The sequence below is a fragment of the Larimichthys crocea genome, chromosome XI, assembly GCF_000972845.2.
Source record: "Larimichthys crocea isolate SSNF chromosome XI, L_crocea_2.0, whole genome shotgun sequence".
NCBI lineage: Eukaryota > Metazoa > Chordata > Actinopteri > Sciaenidae > Larimichthys > Larimichthys crocea.
In genome coordinates this window covers 5,551,865-5,576,780 of record NC_040021.1, presented here as the reverse complement: position 1 = coordinate 5,576,780, position 24,916 = coordinate 5,551,865, and the positions used below count along the sequence as shown (strand labels likewise).

Below are 24,916 nucleotides of genomic sequence, written 5' to 3'. Positions count from 1 at the left end.
TTCCAACTAGAGTTGCACGATACCCACGGTACCCCGCGGTGCCAAATCGTAACGGTTCCTACTATACTAGAAATTCTACACAACGGTACTACCGTGGATTACTAAACTACCGGTGCCAGTTTCCGCTACATAGCGGCCGCCTCTACTCTCCTCCTGCCGGCAAGAACGAACTTCAGGAAGACAGCTCCGCTTCGACAGAAATTCGCTTCAAAACAAACAACAAGCTTAAAGTTCTGTCTCGCCCAGACGCGTGCACAAAAACGAGACGTGGCAGAAGCACCGGGCCCGAGCGGCGAGTCTGCCACGGCCTCGTCATCAGTGGCTCCACTAATTTTGCTCAAAAAACCAAACTCGTTGTTTCAAACTTGTCTCAGTCTAATTCTTACTTCACCAGTATTATGTTTATCATACACCAAACAACATTATAAGTAATTAATAAGTATTTATAACTTGTACAAATACATTGCAGTTCATAAAAATAATAATAATAAAAAAAGGCTGCAGTATCGCGATAATACCAAGAACCGTGATACTTCGTCTGGTATAGTATCGTGGTTGCTCATTTTGGTATCGTGACAACTCTAATTCCAACGTTTGTTGATTTGATATTTCACAGTATACAGGATGTCTCACCACGTTCTATTCAACCAAATAAAGGAGTGAAAGAGACGAGGTGAAGGAACAAAAAAAAAAAAAGAATAGTAAAAAAACAAAACAAGAAAACACTGACGAGAAGAAGAGCAGTAATGAAGAGACAAAGGGAGGAAGAAGGAGATGATCAGGAGTCCAAGGGATGAAAGGAGAGTAGGAAAGAAAGAGCAGACAGGGGACAGGAAAGAAAGAAGTAGGCGAGAGGGGACGTAGGATTATGAATAGCGGAGGAGGGGAAAGTGTCTGCATTCGTGTGTGTGTCTGTGTGTGTGTGTGTGTGTGTGTGTGTCGGAGGGGGCTCATTATTGACACCATGTGTTACCACAGGAAGCTCCTTGGGAAAATATAAGCACCCAGAGAGATCAGAGAGCGAGACGGAGATGAGAGGACGGCGTAGAGAAAAGAAAGATGAAGAAACGGAGGTCATCCCAAAGTCTTTGCAGCTGCAGACGTGTGTACGTGTGTGTGTGTGTGTGTGTGTGTGTGTGTGTGTGTGTGTGGGTGTATGTGTGTGTGTGTGTATAAGGGTCAGTAGCGTCTGTTTTAGCAGTTGCACATCTATATGTCAGGCGTGCAGTGCTTTAGCCACGAGGTCACAGTGTCAAATCTCAAAGCAAACATACACTCATGATCAATCCATCAGAGACAGACGCGAGAAAATCCCTCGTTAAAAAAAACGCGTGGAGCGTGCCGGCAGCCCGCACAGATGTGTAGTGAGATCGCATTATTTCAGATAATCAAAAATCGAAAACGATAGCTGTTGGTCGGTTGGTTGTCACGCATCATGCGGTGACAAACGCTTTATGTTGGCCCACTCAACTTGGGCTGAGAACGCCATAGAAAGAAGTACCGGTGATAATATTTGTGACACTACAAGTCATAAATTAAAATCATAATTAAAACCCTTGTTCCACTTTGAGCTGAACGAACCTTCACTGAAGACTCTGATATATTATACATAACACGTTTATGTAGTCTTTAAATTATTAGGAGCCGTTGCAGTTTAAAGAACTCCTATCATCTCTGCAGTTGAACTTTTTACACACACTTCTAAACACACACAGACAAGGCCATGGCTCCAATCCCCCAAATAAAGATATGAGCAGAAGCGAGAAAGTCTGCTGAACGCGTTGATGTTTGTGGTGTTACAAATGTGGAAACTGCAGCCAGTCCAAAAGGGAAAGGAGAGATTTCCTGGAAGCTCCGTGTGCCAAAAGTGTAACTCCAGCTGACATTCACACATCTGTGAGGGCAACAAGTTTTCCTATGTCCATGATGTATGTAGAGTGTAAACTGAGGGAGTCAGAGCAGCCAGAGTTTACAGCTGCTCACTCTGTTTTACTTGATAATCAGAGTACTGGTAGGGTTGTAAAGTTCAGTGTCTTAAATACATTTGAATACTGCCTTTATGTGGGTGAGAATATATTTTCTAGATTTCTAAAATCTGATTAATCTACTATCAAGAAAAAGTCAAAACATCAACTCCAGCCTCTCAAACATGAAGATTATGTGATCATGAACTGATTGTTCATCATGAAATTTCTTTTTTTTTCCCACCACCTCATTCTGACATTTTACAGAGCAAAACAATTAATCGATTAATCACATTAATTACAGTCGTTAGCGACGCCCCTGGGTGTTTGAGGCACATTTGCATGAGAGAACTGAGAGTTGTTTTTCAGCTGTTTCCAGTAAAATAACCCGAGCGCTCGCTCAGTTTAATGACCGGTTAATACGAGCGTTGTAGTGAAACTCTGCAGGGGTAAACTGCATTTGTCTCTCTTTGAAGTTATCGACCTGGTGGGCTAAAAGTGAAATGTTACTGGAGAGGAATTACCCACACAGCAGCAGCTGATATGTGAGGAAATCTTAAAAAGGGGTCAGAGGATTGAAGCCGTCAAACTGCACCGTGCTTCAGAGTGAAGATTAGTCATTTAAGTGGTCATTTATGCTCGCTGAAATCACCTTCTGCAGTCTACGAGTTGGAGTACGCAGGACTTCTTTTTATTTTCTCAACGTGGAGCCGTGATGCTCTTCAACACATTTACTTGAATTCATTTCCATTATTTTTCATATATATATGCAAACACATTTGGATTATTTCTGAGCTGAACGTTGCCTAAAATAAGAAACGGATTCAAACTCGCTGGGAGTTGTATTCCAACTGAAAAAAGTTGGTCATCCAACCAACAATTTTTATGTTCTCTCCTGCAATAGCAGCCTTGCTTATTTTTTGAGGCACAGTAAATAGTCTGGGTGCAGTTGCTTGTGCACATGCACACCTTGTATGAACTCACGTGCGCGCGCACACACACACACACACTTACACACACTTACCAATTCATCAACTCATGCCCTGTTTCTTTCTGTGTCTAAGCCCGCACTAGAATGGAGCCGGGCAGAGCAGCTATTGTGTCCCTGGTAGAATTAACTATTGATTTTCTCCTCAGCATTATCAATGCTGTTCTGACAACAAAACAGCGAGCTAACACTCGCACACATGGCCTCACACACGCGCGCGCACACACCAAGATTTTGCTCGATGCGAGATGTGCTTTGTGTGAGGAAGCGAAGCCCCGCGGGGGGAAAGCACAAGTCAAATATTAACACGCTACTGTAATAGGAACATGCTACACTCGTACACAGATACACACAACGATACATGCAACAATAATTTAATATGCAAGACAAACTGGAGCAGATATCTGAAGTCTCACACGTGCATTAGGATAAACACTGTCCCATGAAAGATTAGCCTGTGTTTATGAATCACACGTTCATGCATTGCTTGTGCAATCATAGCGTAACCTTTGTAAACATACGTACGACCTATATTATCCTCAAATGAATTGGGATATATTGGTATAATTGCCACAAACAAATGTCACCATGGTTATGTCAATTATTTTGTTCCGGTCACTGCTTGTGTTTTCAAACTAGAGACTCGAGCACGTGTTTCTTTTCCTATTTGCTGAAATCAAATAATCTTTTCATCCACTTCTAAGAAACTCTGAAAGCTTCAGTGTCATCTCTGTCTGGAAGAACTCTCTTTCCTCGTCCTTTCTTATGTCTTGTGCCGTACAGCAATCTAGCCAATTTCCCACCAAAACCGAACAAATGAGGGGCTTTAGGAGCTGTCAAAATTAATTGTGGCGATAATACATTTATGTCAGGGCGCATTCAGAATCCAGACAGAACCCTGTGCTGCGGCGAGAATGCAGTTTTTTTCCATCCGTTCAAGTGAGGGTGGTCCGTTTTGGACGTTGCGGTGCACGCTGTTAGGGGCCAAAAAACAAGTTGAGCCAGATCCAACTTTTGGAAAAAACCCAGCCTGACATCACGCTGCGGTCGGTTCAGACCGGTCAAACCTCCACAGTCAGCCTGAAATGTATCTGAACCTGAGACTATCCAGGTGGATTCATGGACTGAACTCTGATTCTCTACCTGTTGTGTTCTGACTTTGTGTATTTCGTGTACACGGTTACCAAATCTGTGTCTGGCTCACAATTTACGCTGCAAAATAGTGACAGAAAGAAGTTTAATGTGATTTACATCGGAAGTCAGTAGGTATCACTTCATCCTCACCTACTTCTACTGTACGCGATGGCAATCGAGTCCCTCCCTTTCTCAACTCTTCTCCAGCTGCCTGCCTTTCTTATTGACAGGAAGGACGCTCCACCGTTCCAACTTAGCACCTGGCTAATTTTAGCTCTCAGAGGATTCCTCTTAAGTACACATAGACACACACCTGTTGGTGGTTATGTGATCTGTGTCTTTGGCACAATGTCATTGATTAATTCTTGCCTTGAAGGCAGTGACAGCTTCACAAACACAGTGTGACAGGAAGCTACAAACATATAGAGAAACATACGAGCGCCGCGATGAGTCTAATCACATCGGATCTGACTAAATACAATTACTCGTGAACGGGTTACATTTATTTGATCCAAAATAATAAAATAAAAACAAACGGGAATTGAATTTCCGGACACTTCTGCACTGACACTGACAGTTCGCTGTCAGTTCAAATGGATGAAGACATAAAAAGTCCATGTCCTTGTACTTATAGTACAGCACTTTACAACACTTTTCCTGTCTCAGATTTGGCAACACATTTGTCCAAATTCACTTATATGGTTTTTTCCTACAGTTCAGTGTCTCGCTCAAGGACTTCCTGACTAAAGCCGGACCAACACTGGGTTTCTGGTTTCTGGTTTTAAAAAATTTCTAACAATATACTGCCAGACACATAAGAATATACATACTTTTGCAGTTTCCACACTGTTTCTAAAAATGACCTTTCATGTTACAAACAGATCATCAACCCTTTAATTAGCCTTTCAGGATCTGAGCGACAGATCGTGTTACGAGCCGTTCTGAAGCGATTACTTCATGGATTGATTAGCTGATTGACAACGACGTCAATTTGCTCGATAAACTGCTTATCCTCGTGGGGGGGCTGGAGTCAATCCCAGCTAACGTTGGGCAAGAGGGCAGGGTACTCCCTGGACAAGTTGCCAGTTCAACACATGAGACAAACAACCATTCACACCTACAAGACATTTAGAGTCACAAACTAACTTGCATGTCTTTGTGGGAGGAAGTAATTGCAATTTTAAAGGTACCTGGTAGGTATTTCCATGTTGTACTTCCTTTATGCTACATTTATTTGTTACCTTGCAGACCAAGTTATGAGATACAAACCCAATGATGACCAAGTACAATGCATTTCTATGGGCTAATCTACCCAACAGCATAGCCAACAGCAAAGCTCTACCAGCTGCAACATAAAATGATGCTTACACATTAATGCAAATGACTTTTACTCCACTACATTTGTCTAACAGCTTTAGTTAGTAGTTACTTTTAAGATTACAGCTTCATGAACTATGTAATGGAGTATTTTTACATTCTGGAATTGGTACTTCATCTGTAAGCAAAGAATCTGAGTACTTCTTTCAGTGTGAATGAACTCTAGGAGTAAAAAATAAAGTGTGTAATGTTTGTATTTCACCCCTCAGCACTCCATGTCTCCATAATCTGCTTTCATTCTGCATGTTTTAACAAACTACATATCATTTTGCCAAGTTATTACCGCACAAAGCATCCTTCCAATCTTCCTCATTTCCTTCCTTTCCACCCTCCTTCCTCTCCTTCATATTTTCTAGGACACATTGATTATATTCACTGAATTTGGGTCCCGGGCTGAGAGAGTCTGAGAGGTTTCCCTCTGGTGTATTCCATCAAATCCATTCAGCTAAGCACGGCTGCTTTCACATTAACATAGCAGACTGACATCAACATATTTTTCAAAAATTATGACATTGGGATGAATTCACCTCATAAAAACGTTGATTTCTCTGATGGGCAGAAAAACCCACTCTGCAGTACCTCTGGTGAGTTCACATCACATCATATTCAGCCCGGCTTGGTTAGATCCACATTACCATAAACTTATAAACACATCTGTAGCTTCTCTGTGGAGACCTTTTATCAACAAATTAACTATCTTTTTATGTTTTCAGCATAAATCCTTCAAAGGAGAAAATATTTCATCAGGATCAGGCCGCACCTTTGATTATGCCAGAGTCAGATAAACATCAACAGGGAAATCAATCGTTTTCTTCACCCTTCCTGATGTGTTTGCCTTTTTTTAAAGATGCAGCGAGGTTTCTGCAGGACAGCGATAATATAAATAAGTCACATGGTTTTAGCTAAATAAAATGTTGATTTCTCTGTTGGTTTACAAACCTTGTCTGGGATTTTTCTCCACACCGGCGTCTCTTGTGAATTGTGAGTTCATATCCAGTCATGCAAATCAGGCTGCTAACTTTCACATTAACACACACGTAACTCCAGTGAGTCAACTTTTCTGGCAACTTCTAAGAACTTTTCAAATGTTCCCCGGCGCAGGGCCACACATTCTTGACGTTTTACTATCTTTTATCGATAGAGTTGTTTGGCTTGGCTTCAGGGTCTCATGCATCATGCTGACTCTAATCTGATACAAAGTCAAGAGTTCAAATCTTATACTGCAAGAAAAATCATATTGATGTACAGTATATGAGAATAGGTCTTCACAGGGGTAAAGTGATTCACACCGTCCGAGCTATGTTGCAGTTTGATTTGTTTGCTGCTGATTACACTGGATTGTTGTACCTTTATGGTGTGCGGTGGAATTAGTATTCGACTCGACATTTATTGACCGATACTGGCAGCAAACCAATATGAAAACCCAGTTCAAGGCTGCAGCTAATGATTACTGTAACTACCAATTAAGCCACTGTTTATTTCTCAATCAACCAGTCTAAAAAAATGTCAGAAAATATAAAAAGCACAAGATCCAAAAGCCCAAAATGACATGTTTAAATAAACAGTCTGACACACAAAGATGTTTAATTCACAGTGACATAAAGCAGCAAATCCTCACATTTGGAGGCTTTAAGTCGCAGTTGTTTGTTTGGGTCTTTTTGCACGATAAACAGCTCACAGCCCCTGAAAAGTATTACTCGACAATATGAGCAACAACCACACAGTCGTCACATTTAGATTCATATATTGATAAATAAAACCGAGCTGGACCTCTTGACCAGTTTGTTGAGTCTTTTTCTGTCCCGCTCTCTCTATAATCGATATTAAAAATGTTTTACTCAGCCACATGCCACAACCGCTGTACAAAAAATGTGGTATATTACATTTCAACACTTCAAACCAGTAAGAGCACAGATGTAACAAGAAATTTAAAAATACCATCTCATGTGAACAAACCTGAAATCCACAGCTCAGTGGAGAAACCTTTAAACGATAATTTAATAATTAAAATTGTCAATTTATTTTCCTGCTTCAGCATCAACCCGGTTTAACCGTGAAGTCTGGTCGGTCGCCTGCAGGGTGTACGATACTGAACAATCTCTCTGCTCGACTCTCTTCTTGCAAATTTACTTTAATTTTTGTAATGTTACCAAAAAAGTAAGTATCTTTTTAATAAAAAAACGAGTTTCCATCGCTCTCCTCTAACAAGCACAAACACAGTCTCAGAAACTTCCATTCAGCTTCTCATTGCTTGTGTATACTTCCACTAACTCTATCTTCCTCCTCCTCTCCCTCGTCCTCTGAACCTTCCGTCTACCTGTTTCACCCATCCTTTCTCAATCGCTGATGTCTCCTTCGGTGCCTAATAACTCTTGAACTCCTCTCTCCTCTCTATATCAGCCCTCCTCCTCCTCCTCCTCCTCCCTTTCTGATTATCTCCCGGTGTCTCTCTGAGCTCTGTCGCTGATAGAGAGCATGCCTGGTTGACACGCCTGGTAATGAGGCTCTTAATGCAGATGGCCTCTCCCGCCCTCCTCTACTCACTTTCTCTCTGTCACACACACACACATACACACAGTATGCAGAAACACACAAATCCTGACGCAGCGCTCCCCTCCTATTCTTCCTCCTCCTCCTCCTCCTCTGCAGGAGGTCCAAAGCACTCCTGGGTTTAACAGTAGCCGGAGATGTTTTGAAGAGAATAAAAGAAAATAAGCATGACGAGCGCTAGATTTGCCTCATCTTTCAATCGACAGTCGCCAACAACACACACATGCAAACAAACCCTACACACACTCATGTGTTCAGACAGCTTTCTGATCATCGTCGTGCATTGGAAGAGTTTGTTTTCATCCTCTAAGAATGTCCAAATCTATGGCATCTTTGTTATCAAGTGGGACAATTTGGCTAATAATGATAATAATCTGTGTTTTGCATGAATATTTTGACTCCTATTGTACGCCATGTTGTATTGATTTTGTCCCAGCTGTCAATCCCCATCTCTGCCGAGGGCATTGTTGTTCATTTTTCATTGTTGACTATGTCACGGCCCTTGATTGATCTTTAAAATGGTCTAATGATCTAAAAAAACATATATTTTCTCACGCTAGTGGTATCCAGGTATGCAGATTGATGTGGTTTTATGTGTCTGAAATCCTTTTGAGATTTCTTCCTGCACAGCAGTGCGGTGGATACAGGGCTCGACATCAACAGATGTTTCAGAAAAATCCGGCAAACAATTCTTGGCCTTTGTTTGCCTTTAGTGGTACTGTTACTCTGAATAATCCACAGACTGTCAACAGCTTTCACAGGGACCATTTCTTTGACAGAGAACAGTTCCACAGAAAACCGTTTGACCACGAGGTTTGCAGATTATTCATGGACACGGGGACACTGTTTCATGTCGCTGTTGAATTTTTTCAAATGTCATTTTCAATATTCTGAGCACCGCACAGGAAAAAAATCAGTTCCATCTTCAGTGTATTTCGTTTGAGGTAAAAAAAATTGGAGATTGATACCTTAAAAACAAAACTATCTGCATAGCTAGATCCTCGTGAATTTGGGTGAACTGACCCTTTAAGACATGTCAAGTGACACAGAGCCTAAAACTGTCAAAGGCTAATATAGATAACATACTTATTGTAAATATAATTTTACAAGCAGAATCTTCTATACCAATGGTTTTCAAATTTGTGCTACTGGTGGTACATGACCTCCTTGTACGGGTACTTAAAGGAATCTCTGAGATATTTATTAAAAAACATATACTATCATAACTCGTATGCATGTAGCACACATAGAGCTCAAATGTGACAGTAAGGTTATAAGCGGAGGTAAAATGATTGGTTCAAAAACTCTGCAATCATGGTTCCAAATGGGAAATATCAGGATCAGGAACAACAAATTTTCCAACAAATTAACTCTTGGTTGTTGGACCAGTTCCATTAAGGATTCGAGTGTAAACATTGAATAATCCTCCTATTAGAGATAAACCCAGCTCCTGTGTAAACCAATCATAATAGTGGCACTTGGAGATATTTTCTGAGGTGGTAACGCAGGTAAATACATCTGCATACATGCCCCCAGTGTGCAGGCGACATTGTGAGTGTTCAATAACACACTGGAACTATGTGAAAAGTTGGAAAACAAGACTCCCTGTGGGGTACACATAATCAGAGACTAAACTGGTTAATAATTACGTCTGCTGGCTTAAGCAGTAACAGAACCATCTTAAATGACCTGGATCTGTTTCTGTTACGTATTAGTATACTCTTCACTCACTTGATTTGTAGGGTCTAAAATGAACAACAAATCCAGCTGAGACGTGTGTTATTCTGAGCCCATCGCGTCTCAACCAAGCAGACACATCTCCAAACTAATTCACCATTCTCCTGTCGCCACAGCTGCTTTTCTTACTCATTCACACGCGTGTTTAGTTATAATAGATCTTTTTTTTCACAGTAGCCATTTTGACATGAGGGTAGTAGTAGGGTCAACACTAAGATCAAGTCTGCACTTGAAACCCACCTGTTGAAAATCGCCTTTTCCATCTGATTCAACTGCACTGTCCTATTTTAACCTGTTTTTCCATCTGATTCAACTGCACTGTCCTATTTTAACCTGTTTTTAATGTTGTATTCTTGTAGTTTGACACTTTTATGGTTCTTTTTGTTTGTTTCTCTACTCTCATTTATTGTAAGGTGTCCTTGGGCGGCGCCAATGAAATAAAATGTATTATTATTAGTATTGTTATTAACACAGGCCTTTCCAATAAGGCTGCATTCCATTTATCGAAGCAGAGACTTTTCCAGTGAGCCAGCATGCACCATGGCAGCACCCTGACTCGGTTTTAACCTAAATGGAACTGGACCTTAATTAGTATCATTGCTAACACCTGTGTTTACCTGCTGTTTCATGTCAAAATGGCTACTGTGGAGGTCATTTCAATAATCTGGCCTCTTACAAACCTTCAACAAAGCAGAGTTTTAAAAAAGAAGATTATAATAAAGTTTAGGAGTTGTTTAGGATACAGGCAACACGCGCAAACAGTCTGACACTGAACTCCTGCGGTGAATACCTCCCGCAGTGTCCCGCAGTGTTGACGTATTGATCGGTTATCGGGGGACTCACCTCTCTGTTGGGCACGGCAGCATTGCCATAGCAACGCGGTAAGAAGCGCGAGCCGCAGCCGCTCCATGTCGTCCCGGTGCTGATCGTCTGATACCGTACCGCGCGCGCGCTGCGCTGACTTTGCACTCTTCTCGCGCGCAGCTCTGCGGTGAGTTGAATGTCAAGAGGAAAAAAAAGTTTCACACAAAGTTTGATCCAAACTCTCTCTCTCTCTCTCTCTTTCTCTCTCTCTCTCTCTCTCTCTCTCTCTTTCTACTCCTCCTCCTCCTCCTCCTCTCCAGGTTTAAGCCTGGGACAGAGGGAGGAGGGGGGCACTGATGGGAAACATATGGAAAGAAAAGGACTGTGACATGTTTTGTTATTTCACAGAAATGCTTGGTAAAAGTTACAGATATGTACTATTTCACTGGAAACACAAAGCAAAGCTGCAAATCAGTGTTACTTTATAGTTATTTTAAGTTATTATATTATTATAATATTTTGTGATGCATTAAAGGACCAGTGTGTAGGATTTAGTGACATTTGGTACGGTAGTTGCTGTTTACCTCACCCTCTCCTAAAACCCTACAGAGTACATAATAAACTACAGCACCACTTCTTGAAAATATTAAATTGAGGACTGTGACATGTTTTGTTATTTCACAGAAATGCTTGGTAAAAGTTACAGATATGTACTGTTTCACTGGATACACAAAATAAATCTGCAAATCAGTGTTACTTTAATATTTTGTGATGCATTAAAGGACCGGTGTGTAGGATTTAGTGACATTTGGCAGGGTAGTTGCTGTTTGCCTACAGTGTACATAATAAACTACAGCACCACTTCTTGAAAATATTAAATTGAGGAATGTGATATGGACGTAGTATCTATGATGATGATGATGATATAGTATCTATATGATCTTTGCTCAGGGTGTGGAGGTTCTGGCAGCCGTCATCTTGGCAGTCCTGCTTCTGCCGCCTCCTGACTAATCTAAAATGGACAAATGGATCATAAGTGGACCTGATGCAGGCTTGAATGATGCCTGGTTGCTCAAACTAACCACTTGTAATGGCACCCACATGTCAATCAAAGCAACCAGGCGGTCAGTTGAGTTCTGTAAAAATGTCATGAACGGGGAAATTAGCTATAGAGACCAAAACTGTTTTTTGTACCAGGCTGTAAACATGTTTTTTGGACATTTTAACATGGGGACTTATGGAGACTGACTCACTTCTGGAGCCAGCCTCAAGTGGACATTTGAGGAACTGCAGTTTTTGGCACTTTCCGCTTGGCTTCGTGAATTGAAAATCTGAAATGTCTCAAGCTTGTCCTAAACATTATCTCAGGTATTAGGTAACCCATTTCAAACCCCATTAACATTTTATCCATGAAATGGTTTAGAAAGCTAACTTGCTGCAGAGGTTGGACCGGTGTTTCTCCTACAATTTATTGCACCAATGATGGCCGTGCCAGAACGTTAAAAGTCCAAACTGGTATAGTTTGCTTGACTGGGGCTGGAGTTTTGTAGTAAGTAGTAGTAAGGGACTCTGGATAGCAGTGACACTGGCATCCAACTGAGACTGACTCACATTTCAGACTTTTTTTTTTTTTTTTGCACTTTCACATTGGCTTCACTTCACAGCCTCCTGGTAGAAATATGGTGACAACATGGTGAACCCTAAACCGGTTGAAAATAAATTTAAATACTTAACTATTAATATTAACTGTTGTGTTTAATCTATAGCAGTGCATCACATTTTATCAGCTTACTTACTATGCTTAAAAGTGACTCTATATGTGTCAAATAAATGTAGGATGGATACAACATTTTCCTCTGAAATGGATTGGAAGTAAAAAGCTGGATAAAATTGGAATACGAATGTAAAGTACCTTAAATTGTATAAGTGTATAATTCTTTTTCTAGTTTACATCCTGAGGTTTTTGCAAAGCATATGGCAACCCTAAATTAGTGTAATCTGATTCTGTAATCAAGCTTGTGAGCAATATTATAGATTATATTACAAACCTTGCACAGCTGTTGAAGAACATGAACACGTGAAGGTGTGTGAGTGTGAGGCAGGTGCTTAAACACTGATTCTTTAAAATGTTTTAAGGCGTACGAGCAATGCAATGTGCTGCAAGTTTCGGGAAATAAAAACTTCAGATGCTACGAAGTAAATGACGTCGTATCAGCGCAGCCTTTTCTACCACAAACAAAGAACAGAAGAGTTTAAAGAAAAAGAGCTAAATGGAGCCCAGAATACTTGAGAAGTGAAGAGAGGGGGAGTTGGACAGAAGTTTGTGTGTCCACAAAGTTACACGATTGTTCTAGGGCTCCTCCTGCTGCCCTGCACAACTCACCACACTCTGGGGCAAAACTGAAGCACCCGGGCAGGAATGAGCATTCATACAAGCACAACTAAATGTACACACAGAGACATGAAATGAAGGAAAACTGTGAATATTTGATTAATTTGTGCAGAGAAGTTTGTTTGAATCTTCCAAAAGAAACAAAAGAGTCAATTTCTAAAGAACATTGCGGTTATATAATGTTAATATCATATTTTATTATTATTTCATTCTGCACAAACAATAAAGTTTTTCCAATAAAGTGTACTCATCTACTGTGCAGGCCATTGTACCTGTTTACTCCGTCACTGTTGAGAACACTGGTATATTATAATGTTACAGCTCACCAACTTGTCAATCACTTCATGACACACGTGTACAGTTTGTGTGTGTGTGGTTTTGGTGTTTTGCACACATTGTGAGTGTATGTATGTGAGACCTCCACAGGCTGGAAGGTCTAAGGGAGGCTTACTCTGCAGACAGTGAGGCTGAAGATGGGCTCTCCTCACTGGGTTCGGAGCTCTGGGCAGCCCTGGAGTGGTGCTGGATCTCTGTGGGGCTGGGCAGTGTCGAGGCTACACCTGGACTGGACAATCAGGTGAGTCACATCATGTGATATATATTTATTTATAGATAAAGTGCATATTTAAATATTTCTGCAATAGATATATGGATATAAGTAGGTAAATTATCTGGAATATAGTTGAGAACTTCAGATAAAATGTTTTTTTTGGTAAAGCCAGCACAGAAACCATGAACAAACTGTAACAAAGTGGTTTTGATCATCAGGTTCTTTCAGGAGGATGAGGAGACGCTGATTCTGACCCACAGTGATGAGTTGAACAGAACCTATCGTGAGGACAACAGATTGCCTTTTGACAACATCCCAAAGAAAAATAATACAAGCCCGGACGACACCAGAAAAAACAGGTCGACTCTGACTGAGCAAGATATTCCCGGTATGAGGGAGAGACCAGCTCCTAACCTGACGGGGTCCACCAGCACCTCATGGCAGGAAAGTCCAGCTTTTAAAGATACCAAAGCTACTGCAATCTCCTCTGGACCCAGTACCATCACCATAACATCTGCCGTCCCCACGGCAGACCCCCTTTGGTTCAAAAACACCAGAAGTTGTGGCAAAGGAAGATCTGGGATGCGAGCTGATAAAGAGAAGAACGCGAGTTTCAACCAGAACCAGGGTAGCATGAGAAGATCCAAGATGTTCAGAGTGACCACGCAAAAGCATAGACTTTCCAAAGATGGAGACGACAATAAGGAAGGAGTGGAGACTGTGGCGGGGACTTCTGAGTTCTTTAAAAGCCTTGAAGAAGAGAGGGCAACGATGAGTTTGGCTAGTCCAGATCAGATCCACAGTGCCGACACCAGAGGTCCGAATCCTACTGCCACCATCACCGCCTGGGAGGCCGGCTGGAATGTCACAAATGCTATACAGGTACATTTAGTATCTTAATTTACTCCCATATTTCAGATGATGTACACCACTTCTATGTGGCACCCCCTAGGAAAGAAAAAAATCGGATTATTATAGGGCGGGATGGAGTGGAAGAGGTTAAAGTTAATGATTTAATATGAATCCAGCTGCTGAACAGCAGTTCTCTTGATTCTCTGACAGCTATTTCTCACCGCTCATGTTTATTGCAGCTCCAATTATTTTCCTGCCTCAGTTTATACACTTTTATTCCTCATTTCTCTGCGAACATTACGTCTCCCCCTTTCTCCTTCCTCTCGTCGAAGACAAATGCAAAACGTAAAAGCCAAGCTGCCCACTAAAAAACACATTAAACCTGCAGACTATTTAATCCGCTGCCGCTGTCTTTTAATTTTTACTAAACAACGCTTTGTGGTCTTGCAGGCTGTTTGTCAGACACTCTTCATAATCAAATCGTATCGTCACAGTCTGTCCTCGTGGCCGCAATGCTAATGGCTTATTACGCGGTAAATGCTGGGCAGTATTCATCTCCTGCGCTCATGTAAATGTGTTCTCTGCTGAATAACTGTAGTGTAATTGAACTGGGTCTGTAAAGAACATTATGACATTAGGGCATCAATACAGTGCATGCACACACAGGCACACACACACATACATATGTTCACAAATGAAAGCATGCATGCAAACATGTTCCCTCGGGAGTAGAGGTGGGTTTACATCAAATGCTTTTGGCGTCAAATTGCTGTAAACACACTGTTCATCAGCACATAAATACACATATCAACGCATGATATTTAGTAGGTAAACAAGTATTTTATGTGCCTGGTTTATTGATGCTAGTCTATCTATCTGAGTGCCAGGCAGAGTTCTAGCTTTTCATTAGAGACCAAGTTTCTGTGCCTTGTTTGGCACAGAAACTTGGTCTCCAATGAATCATATTTCTGATTTAAATTTCTGATTCAAATCTACGATTTTCTGTAACCTCAATACTTCCAGCTGTATTTGAATCCATTTGTCCTTAAAAACCACGATGTGCTTGGATCACGGTGCTCCCGTTTTGAGCGTTATTGTAACTCTGCTAAAACAGTATCAGCTTCTTTCTGCGGGTGTTGGGTTGGTTAATGTTTTGTAGGTCATTCATTACCTGCGGCAAACCGTGATGGGGAGTCAGGAATCCCTTCTGGTTGAGGTTACAGACAGGTTAAGTTCACTGGATGCTGGCAGGGTCTGAAATGTCAGACAGTGACGAATCACCACTTAGTAAAAATAAAAGACACAGTATGATAATGTGATATATAAACATCAATCAGTGCAATAATAGCAGATCCATTTGCAAAGGGGCAGATGTATTAATGATGGAAAAAAGAACAGCAGTTTTATCTCCCATCAAGGCTAAAAAGAAAATATGTATTTTCCGGTGGTGGTTTATTGATGCCAATATAACTGACTGTCTGCCAGCTTAATAAAGTTTTTATTAGAAAGCAAATTTGCTGCCAAAAATGCAAAAAAACAACAAAACAAAAACCAGCTTCCGACTTGGGAATATCATGAAACTCAGCTTTAATTCCAAGCTGATGGTTAATGAGGCAGCTCGGGTTTGTGTGTGTGTCTTCATCACGGATTAGAAGTGTGGACCTTTTGTTTCTGACAAAAACTGATTTATATATATAACTGACTCGAGTTCGAAAATCCAAGATCCAAGTTTTAACATCCAAACAGGAGCCGTAAGGGAAATGAAGAATGCCTCGATTTTGTTTTGGAACGATTGCTGTCAAAAGTTATTTGGTTCATCATGCTGCCAAATCCATCCCCAACACCCTGCAAGGCAAGTGAGGCAGAATAAACTCTGCAGGTTAGTGCATTAAACTCTGCAGTTTTTAGTGTCACCACTTATTTATATAATTAATAATAAAACATACTCGTTATAATTTCCGAGAGCTTAAGTGACGTCTTCAAATTGGATCGTTTAACAGCAGAAAATTATAATAATTTTCAGGATTTTTTATGATTAATCTGTTGCTTTTTCATTTTTGATGAAGTAAATTTTTTATGATTAATCTGTTGCTTTTTCATTTTTGATGAAGTAAAGGAAACCCTTTTCTACACGTGAGGTTCGGTCCATGCAAAGTCATCAAGGTTCAGACAGAATGGGCTCAAAATTAGACATAAAACCTCCCATACAAACTGGAGGTGTGGAGTTAGAAAGAAGTGAGAATTTTGTTAAAATGTGCTGTTCAGTTGCGATCATCAGTTTTCTGATTTTCTAATCTTTTCTATTAAAGTACGACTTTACATCATCATTGTCAACCGCATAAAAAAATCAAAAATCATGTGAAAATGACATTTGGACACGCTTTTTTTCTTTCATTTGAACAAATAAAGTAACTTAGGAGTACAACACGGCACTTCTGGTTATTTAAATGTCAAACCTGTCTGGTTATGGTCCCATCTGTTCAAATGTATCCCCTCACGCTGGGAAAAGATCAGCTTTTGTGCATGCGGCATGAGCTTGCATAAAATATCATACATAACCAGCAATTGAAATCTTGCACCTGGTAAGTCCAGACAGGAGCAGTGAATGTGCAATAATCTTTTTTCAGCATAGGTCCCATGCTGCTGCAAGCTTGGTGGTTCAATATCGAATAAATGTAAGCGATGAAAAAGAGCATATGTGCTTGCTCGACATTCCTTGAATAAACAGATTTTAAAAAGGTGTCTTGGGTGTCAGATGGAGCTGAGAAGAACAATCCTCTTCTCCGTCCTCTTCAGACACAATCAGGAGTATGTGTGTTTTTTTCCCTCATTGTGGAGTTTGTGCTCAGAGTGACCGGTGACGAATTAGCTGGCAAAAGCACAGAGAGAACGGGGCGGTGGAAGGAGAAAGAGGGGAGATGAAATCAGATACTTGAGCGTCAGATTTCTCCTCAAACTGCTTTCATCCCCAGCAGCTCCATTTGAACATCAAAAGCTCTATCAGCATATGCCTAACAGACACCAGTCACAAAATAGTAAACTTGAAAGAGAGAGAATGTGTTGCTTGTCTGTTTGTACAGCCGCAATGTGTGTGTGTGTGTGTCGATGATGTGCTGTGATGTGTTTCCATAACTCTCTCAGTGAGTCTCCATGTTCCAACACTCGGAACACAGCAGCTCCTCTGATCTCCTCCTCTTCCTCCTCCAACCTCCTGCTCTTTAAAGCCGCGAGGTCGACACCTCTCCTTCCTCCTTCTCTCGTTTATCGCCTTATTTCCTCGCCACCTCTGAGTCCCTTTCCTCCTTTCTCCTCTCTCTGGCAGTCAGTAATGTTTTTCTACCTCGGTGCCGGGCTTAAAGCTCGACACTCCTCGCCCTCTCTCCTCCTGCTGGTCTCCTGCATCCCCAAACTCTCCAGGCATCAGGCCAGACCTCTCCTCTCCTCTCGCCTCCTCATCTTCTAGTCCTTTATTCTCTTTTCTTTTCATGTCCTCTTCAACGGTTTTCCTTATTCTTTCCTTTCCTCTTTTCTTGCGACAAAGTTTTAGTGTTTTTCATATTTTAATCACCTTCTTTTTTCATGGAAACAAGTTTTAACTGTGTAAAATTAGATTTCTGCAGCCGACCTCAAGGTGTAATATATTCTTTTTTAATGTTTACGAGAATAAACACGCCTCAATTTTAAAAACAGTTATATTTTCATACACTTGTTTATTTATTTTTTTTGCTTATTACTACCAAGTGGCCTTTCTTCTAATTTACTTTCTGTACTTGTTTTCTCTTCGGTTTGACTGAAAAGTTTCGACATTTTACATGTTTTTTTAAGAAAACTTCATTGTTGTGCAGCAGTTGCGGTGCAAAGTAGGATAAGTGCAAATATAAAATATATATAAATGATATAAAATAGGAGTTGATCTGCGAAATAACTGCACAAAATAGGTTAAAGGTTATATTATACAAGGATAAACGGATATACATTTAAGAATTTTAATACCTATATATCTCTTTTCTCGCCTTTAAGCAGCTGTAAAATCTGTGGACTAATCCAGTAATAAGTGATCTAGTGCTTTTATTTTGAAAGTTAGGCAGCATGGCGACAAGAAAGAGGTACAAAGATGCTCAGTCAGAATCAAACCTTGTCCTCATGGTCTTTATCTTGAGAGTTTTTGAGGCAACTTTTGAAACGTGGTCTTCTCATTTCCCCTCACAAACATTTCATGTTCTTTCTTCCTCAGGGTATCTTTGTGTTGGGTTTACCCTTCGCTCTGGTCCGGTCTGGTTATGTGGGTCTTGTTCTTCTGGTTGTGTCGGCCTGGGTCTGCAACCACACAGGGAGGATCCTGGTGGCCTGTCTGTATGAAGAGGAACAAAGGTGGGGTCTCCATTATATTCTGTTCATTTGGCTTCAGTAGCTAAAGGCAAAAAAATCACTTTATAACCAGGTTACATCACTTTTATCACACTGCTTTCTATTTTCCTGATAGCAAAGACGAACCGAGCAACTTATGTAACTCGTGTGTGTGTCCAGGATGTTTTTTTCACCTCATTGTTGACTAAGCGTCTGCAGATGGTGCTTTCTTCTCTATTTTCAGCAACGGGCGACGAGCATTTCTGACAGCAGAGCCGCTCTCATATGTATTCCCTCTATTCTGTTCAGACTCCTCGGGGGGGAATCTAAAGGCAATTGTGGTATGAACACAGAGCAGAGCGTGTTTAGAGTCCAAATATACATGCTATTCTTCTTCATTCAGCTGTCGTGAGCTGCAGAAATACACGGCTCCCGCCACAGCAAAAAGGAAATGTGTTTTGTTATGTAAAACTGTGGTGTTTGTGTTCACTTTAGTTTTTACCAGTTTTGTTCAGCCAAGTTGAATTGTGACTCAGATCAGTTCAATTGACTTTGATTTAAAATACATATATAAGAAAAACACCTCATTGTGTTCTATTAAAAAACGGGAACACAAGGTTCAGAACAACAAATGAATGTTGCTTTGAAAAACGCAGACGGTGGTCTGAAATATGAATTTGCATCAGTCGCACAATTGATCACAATAAGAAGTTTGTTTGTGTCTTTTCAGTGGAGCTGCCGCCCCGGTGTCAAAGGTCAGAGTCCGACACAGCTACCAGGACATCGTGGAGGCCTGCTGCAAAGGATTGTGGCCCAACTGGCCTGGATTGGGAGGGTGGATGGTTAATGTAGCTCAGGTAACACACACACACACACACACACACACACACGAACACATTGAAACTTTTCTTTAAAGCAAATCTTCCCTCGGAACAAGAAAGGTAGTAAACATGGACATTACGTTATTATTTTGGACTATTAAAAATCATTTTATTTTATTTGTACAATGTACATTTGTACAAAAATGAAATACACTGTCTTCTCTTTCCACCCTGTTTTTCTTCCAGCTCATTGAACTGTTAATGACCTGCACCCTGTATCTAGTCGTCTCCACCAGTTTGCTGTCTGACAGTCTGTCAGCGATGACTGTTCCCAGATCAGTGTGTTCTTTGATGTCTCTGATGTTCCTGCTGCCCTGCCTGCTGCTGACTGATCTCAGACCCGTCTCCACCCTCAGCCTGCTGTGCTCCCTGGCTCACATACTGATCAGGTGACTCAGTGCAGTAGTAGCATCACGTTCGTTTTGACGGAGCGTCGCTCGTCAGTTGATCGGAACCAGCTCACCAATCGTATTAAATCAAGACAACGAGGCGTTTTTTTTTTTTATAACCGTGATCATGTAGCAGCTGCTGCTGGTTATGCTGCCTGCGTCCACCTGCTACACACTGCTGTTACTGGTTGTTTGATTTATTTCTCATGCCATGTGTCTTGCATGAGAAACGGAGATGGTTCTTGTAGTTCTCCGGGTTCCTGGATCTCCCTAAACGCTCAGAGCTTTTCTTTGGCTCTTAAGTCATTTGTACATACAGATTACTTCTGACAATTCAAGAGCTCAGAGGAAAATATTTTATCTGGACCTTTAGCTTATTTATCATTTGCTGCTGCTTGGATTAATTGGGAATCATCCTCAGGAGCAGAGGTTAAATCACCAAATAAATGTAACCATTAGTTGCAAACACATAACGGCAAATGTTGGAAACAACAATTATACCGCGCTTTAGGATGTCTATGACTCGGTTTATGTATTTGTGGCAGTCTGTTTGGATTCATGGGTGTTTCCAAATGAATAATTGCTGATTAAGGATTATGTCTACTGTCTTATTCAGAAAAGGCTTAACGTTGCTGTCTTCTGAAGACTAGCCAACCCAATTTGTGCTTAAAAGGGTTATTTAGCTTAGGAAAGAACAATTAATTGGGTGGCACAGTGGTTCAGTTGTTTGCACTGCACAGCAAGAAGGTTCCTGGTTAGACCGTCGACTGGGCCTTTCAGGGTGGATGTTGCATCTCCCCATGTCAGGGTTCTCTCCAGGTACTCCATCCAAAGACATGGAGGCTGATTGGTGACTAGATGTGAATGTTTATGAATCTATTTCAGAGGCTTGATTCTAGTCTCATTTTCTTTTCGTCTGTCAGTCTCTCGGTCATGTTGTACTGTCTAAGTCGAGCCAGCAGCTGGTCCTGGTCCTCTCTGCGTCTGGCTGTGGACCCGGAGGAGTTCCTCGTCTCTGTGGGCGTCATCATCTTCTCGTACACCTCGCAGATCTTCCTCCCTCCTTTAGAGGGCAGCATGGAGGACAGAGGGCAGTTTGATGCCATGCTGGGGTGGACTCACGGTGCCGCCTGTGTCATGAAAACTGTTTTCTCATTACTGGTGAGTGGGATTGCTGAGTTGATTGCTTGACCCCCCCGACCCCCAAAAGGTTGACATGGAAATAAAATGTATTTTCGGCGTTTCGATGCTGAGCTGACAACAGCAGGACGGAAGAAGGGACACACAAACGGAGTGATTGATTGACTGATTGCTTTGATTGCTTCCTCCATTAGGCCGTGTTGACCTGGGGGGCAGAGACCAGGGAGGTCATCACGGACAACCTGCCCTCTGACCTCCGACCTCTCGTCAACCTGTGTCTGCTGGCAAAAGCCCTTCTGTCCTACCCTCTGCCATTCTACTCTGCTGCGGAAATACTACAAACCTGCCTGCTTGGAGGTTGAACACTAATGACAGATCTATTTTACATTCAAAGCACTGACTTTGCCTCAAAGTGTACATGGAATAAGAGATCCTCCAGGCCATCTATTAAAACAAATGTACTTTATACCCATGAAACGTTTAATAGACAATGACTGATATGTAGATGAGATCAGGCATGACGTGTTGTTTCCGTTACACATTTCTAAATACTCCGTGGAGCAGCAGACGCGTGGAGAAACAGGCTCGTGGCTGGAGGTTTGCCTGTTAAAATCCCAGGATGATCAATAAAAATAGAAGACAGTGACATTTCTACTCCCTCGTACCACTCGCCTTCTCTTGAGAATACTCTCTTGAGATTTCATTGCTCTGAACGTCACCGGTACTAAACTGTGGTTATACTGGGCAGCTTCCAGGTGTTTCGGTGTTAAGAAGAAGTCTCACTGGAAGTATTTTGTTTGGATTCGGTTGAGATATTTAAATCCTGGACACTGTACAAGATCAAGAAATCCCTTTAATTCGAATTAGATTAGATAACTTTATGAATCCCCCACAGGGGGGGGAGCTAGTTTAATCGCCCATGCACAGTGATAAATCAGAAAAACAGGCATGAATAAAAACAGATCACAGCAGAAGACGAAACATACCGCTATGACACTAGTAACATGCAAACTAACGCATATTCTGAGATGTTAGTGGAGCTCAGAAATCATCCTAGCCACTAGAAACTAGAGTAAATATAAGGCTCATCGTGAGGGATGCACCTAAAATCAAGACCACTGAAATAAGCAAAACACATGACATGAAACTTAAAAAAAAGCGATATCACACTCCATTTATTTCCATTTAAGAGCTGAGTGATCAGGGAAACTTTGCTAATGTGTTGACTGTCAACACATTTGTCACCGTGGCTGAACTTTTCCTAATTATTGACTGTCAACAGTCATGAAGTCATTAGATTATGATGCTCCCAAGTGAGTTTTATGATGTATATTTTCACCGGGCGAATGCAAACTTAATCAAAAGATGACATAGGTCATTGAAACTTAAAGCTTACAGTAAATAATGTCAGTTAACTGGTACTTGTACTACCTCATTTAAAATGACGTCATGCTTTAAATAAGGCCGAAACAATGAGTCAGAACAAGGCAACTCATAAATAAAAGTGCTCAAAACAAACACTCTGTTTTCCCTTCCAACTTCTCGTCTTCAATCTTTCTCCAGATGCCGTCGTCTCATCCAAACACGGAGGTCGAGGTGTGTCACGTCCGGCCCTGCTGGTCCGCGCCGCCTTGCTGATGACATCATACCTACTGGCCCTGCTGGTCCCCAGGTTCTCCCTGTTGATGGGTTTGACAGGCAGCGTGACCGGGGCGGCCATGACGCTCATACTGCCATGCCTGTTTCACCTCAGGCTGCAGTGGGGTCGCATCACCGCGAGGGAGCGGCTGATAGATGTGTGTATACTGAGTCTAGGGGTCATTTGTAGTGTGTCTGGTGTGATTTGCTCAGTGAAAAGATTGGTGGAAGGACTGTAGGAGAGGTGGATGATGGTTTGATGGATGGACGATGAGTAGAAAGGTAATACGTGGACAGGTTCAAGAAGGTCATTTTGGAAGAAAAAAAAGGTCAGCTGCAGGTTCTCCTTTGTAATGTTTTGTGTGTTCAGATTCTGAATCAGCCTTAAATCAATGGAGCTGATGTCAAAAGGACAAATCCACAGAGAATTATCACCAACACTGCAGTTACCCTTTTAGCATCCTTCAGCTCTTTGTTTTGGCTCACAGTTTTACAGTTTTGTTCACTCTCACCGCTCTCCTTAGCTTCATTTTCAGTAGGCAGCTGTTCTTTAATGCATGCATATGTAATAGTAGTGTCGGCTAAGCTCATTTCCAACTCCTCCAAGTTGCCCAAAATGTCTTAATGCAGGTTTAAGTATCTTTTTTAAAGATATTCTTTGGCCTTTTTGAACCCTATTGTATAGCAACAGCTGGAGAGTGACAGGATGGTGGGGAAAATGAGCCAGGAGTCAGGTTTGAGCCTCCAGGTGAGCAAACCAGCGCCCCTTAAAAAGGCTTTTTTAAGGAAAATATCCAATTTCTTTCCAGCTGTTTTACTCCTTATTCTTTAATTGGTGTTTATTTTGAGTTGAATCCTCAAACCTTCAGATGCAGATGTGTTTGTCTACATCAGCAGTTTTCAAACTGTGCCTCTTTGTCCCGCTGGCGATGGGGAATGGATGACCAGCAGAAAAATATGAAGTGATGCTAAGTGGAATAAATAGAACTTTTTTTTTCTGCTGACCTTTATTTCACTAAAATTCAACATGGGTCCTTTTTTTTATTATTAGATGCTTCCTCTATCATTGTTAATAATTGATAAAAAATTCTGGGGTGGTAGTGAACTTTTTTTCTGCTTTTGAAGTGGGGCATGCCAGGAAAAGTTTGAGAACCACTGATGTACCGTCTGGGATATGCATCCAGATATTGGATTTTGTCTATGCTTAGACTGTAGGTGAGAAAACATTGATAATAAGATGTACTTTTAAAACACACACTTAACGCTTAAATGGGTAAATTTAAAGTGACACTGTGCGTCCGGTCAGGGAACGATGCTCAACATAACAAGTCGAATAATGTGATTATCCTTCTAGGTTAGGGATTTATATATTATCTGTACACAGTGAAAAAGTTGAACAATCCAGTAGTGAGTTAGTCAAAGCATAAAAGATCCATGTGTCTGACTATCTGACTGAAAGGAACCCTCAAAGAGTTCACTATTGGAAACATAAAACAAGCAGTGAATCAATGAGATAGGACAGGGGAGGACGGACATCAAATACTTTTTTATTGGAGATAAATAATAGAGGATGCTGATATATACAGACATCAATGTAATGTTAAATAGACTTTGTATGTTGTGATCATCCGTGTTTGTTTTATTATTCAATTTGACCATGATTGAATTGGACGTTGTAATGGAAAATTCATCTTTTGAACAAAAGGGAATTTTCAGTCTTTGAGAAAACTCAAGCATCACATCAGTTCTGCTGCAGTGGTTAGTGCTGTCGCCTCGCAGCAAGAAGCTTACTGGTTTGAACCAGTAATATGTGGAGTCTCCATGTCCTCTCCGAGCTCCACAGTCCAAAGACACCTAACAGGTTCATTGGTGACTCTAAACTGGACGTAGGTGTGAATGGTTGTTGGTCTCTTTGTGTCCTGTGATGAACTGGCGACTCGTCCAGGGTGTACCCCGCCTCTTACCCAAGGTCAGCTGGGAGAGGTTACAGAAAATGTATGGACGGATATCAACTGGTGAAGACTGTGTGATAACAGCTGAGAGAGTTGAGATTGTTTGTCAAACTACACCTTCTTCCAAAGTCAATAACGAACTTTCATGCCTCGTTTTAATTCTTTCTATATAATGAAAGGATATAATATGAATATCCAGTGACTGTGAAAATCCAGTCAGA

At 41.2% G+C, this 24,916-nt stretch overlaps 2 protein-coding genes across 9 annotated transcripts in view; one reads left to right on the top strand and one right to left on the bottom strand.

Annotated features, from left to right (window-relative positions):
- lama2 (laminin, alpha 2) overlaps positions 1-10,791 on the bottom strand; it is a 163,910-nt gene extending 153,119 nt beyond the window's left edge. For 7 of the 8 annotated variants that reach the window (XM_019261641.2, XM_019261643.2, XM_019261642.2 and 4 more), the window contains exon 1: positions 10,594-10,790. In XM_019261641.2, coding sequence (XP_019117186.2) covers positions 10,594-10,660 — 67 coding nt within the window. In that variant the 5' untranslated portion in view covers positions 10,661-10,790. Of the gene's footprint in view, positions 1-10,593 lie in introns of all 8 variants that reach the window. The other variant, XM_019261645.2, reaches the window with a different exon arrangement.
- On the top strand, positions 10,636-23,047 carry LOC104930631 (vesicular inhibitory amino acid transporter). Its single transcript, XM_019261624.2, has 9 exons — positions 10,636-10,741; positions 13,373-13,523; positions 13,715-14,378; positions 18,583-18,719; positions 19,426-19,552; positions 19,763-19,965; positions 20,889-21,126; positions 21,300-21,462; positions 22,669-23,047. Exons 2-9 carry the CDS (start codon positions 13,420-13,422, stop codon positions 22,980-22,982), a joined length of 1,950 nt encoding a protein of 649 aa, XP_019117169.2. The 5' UTR covers positions 10,636-10,741; positions 13,373-13,419; the 3' UTR covers positions 22,983-23,047.
- Positions 23,048-24,916: the final 1,869 nt, after the last annotated feature.

Excerpts from the sequence above, each read along its gene's own strand:
- LOC104930631 (XM_019261624.2), top strand. The coding sequence starts at position 13,420 with ATGGGCTCTCCTCACTGGGTTCGGAGCTCTGGGCAGCCCTGGAGTGGT. Across the intron at positions 21,127-21,299 it reads AAACTGTTTTCTCATTACTG|GCCGTGTTGACCTGGGGGGC; the intron begins GTGAGTGGGATT and ends TTCCTCCATTAG. Across the intron at positions 21,463-22,668 it reads ACAAACCTGCCTGCTTGGAG|ATGCCGTCGTCTCATCCAAA; the intron begins GTTGAACACTAA and ends ATCTTTCTCCAG.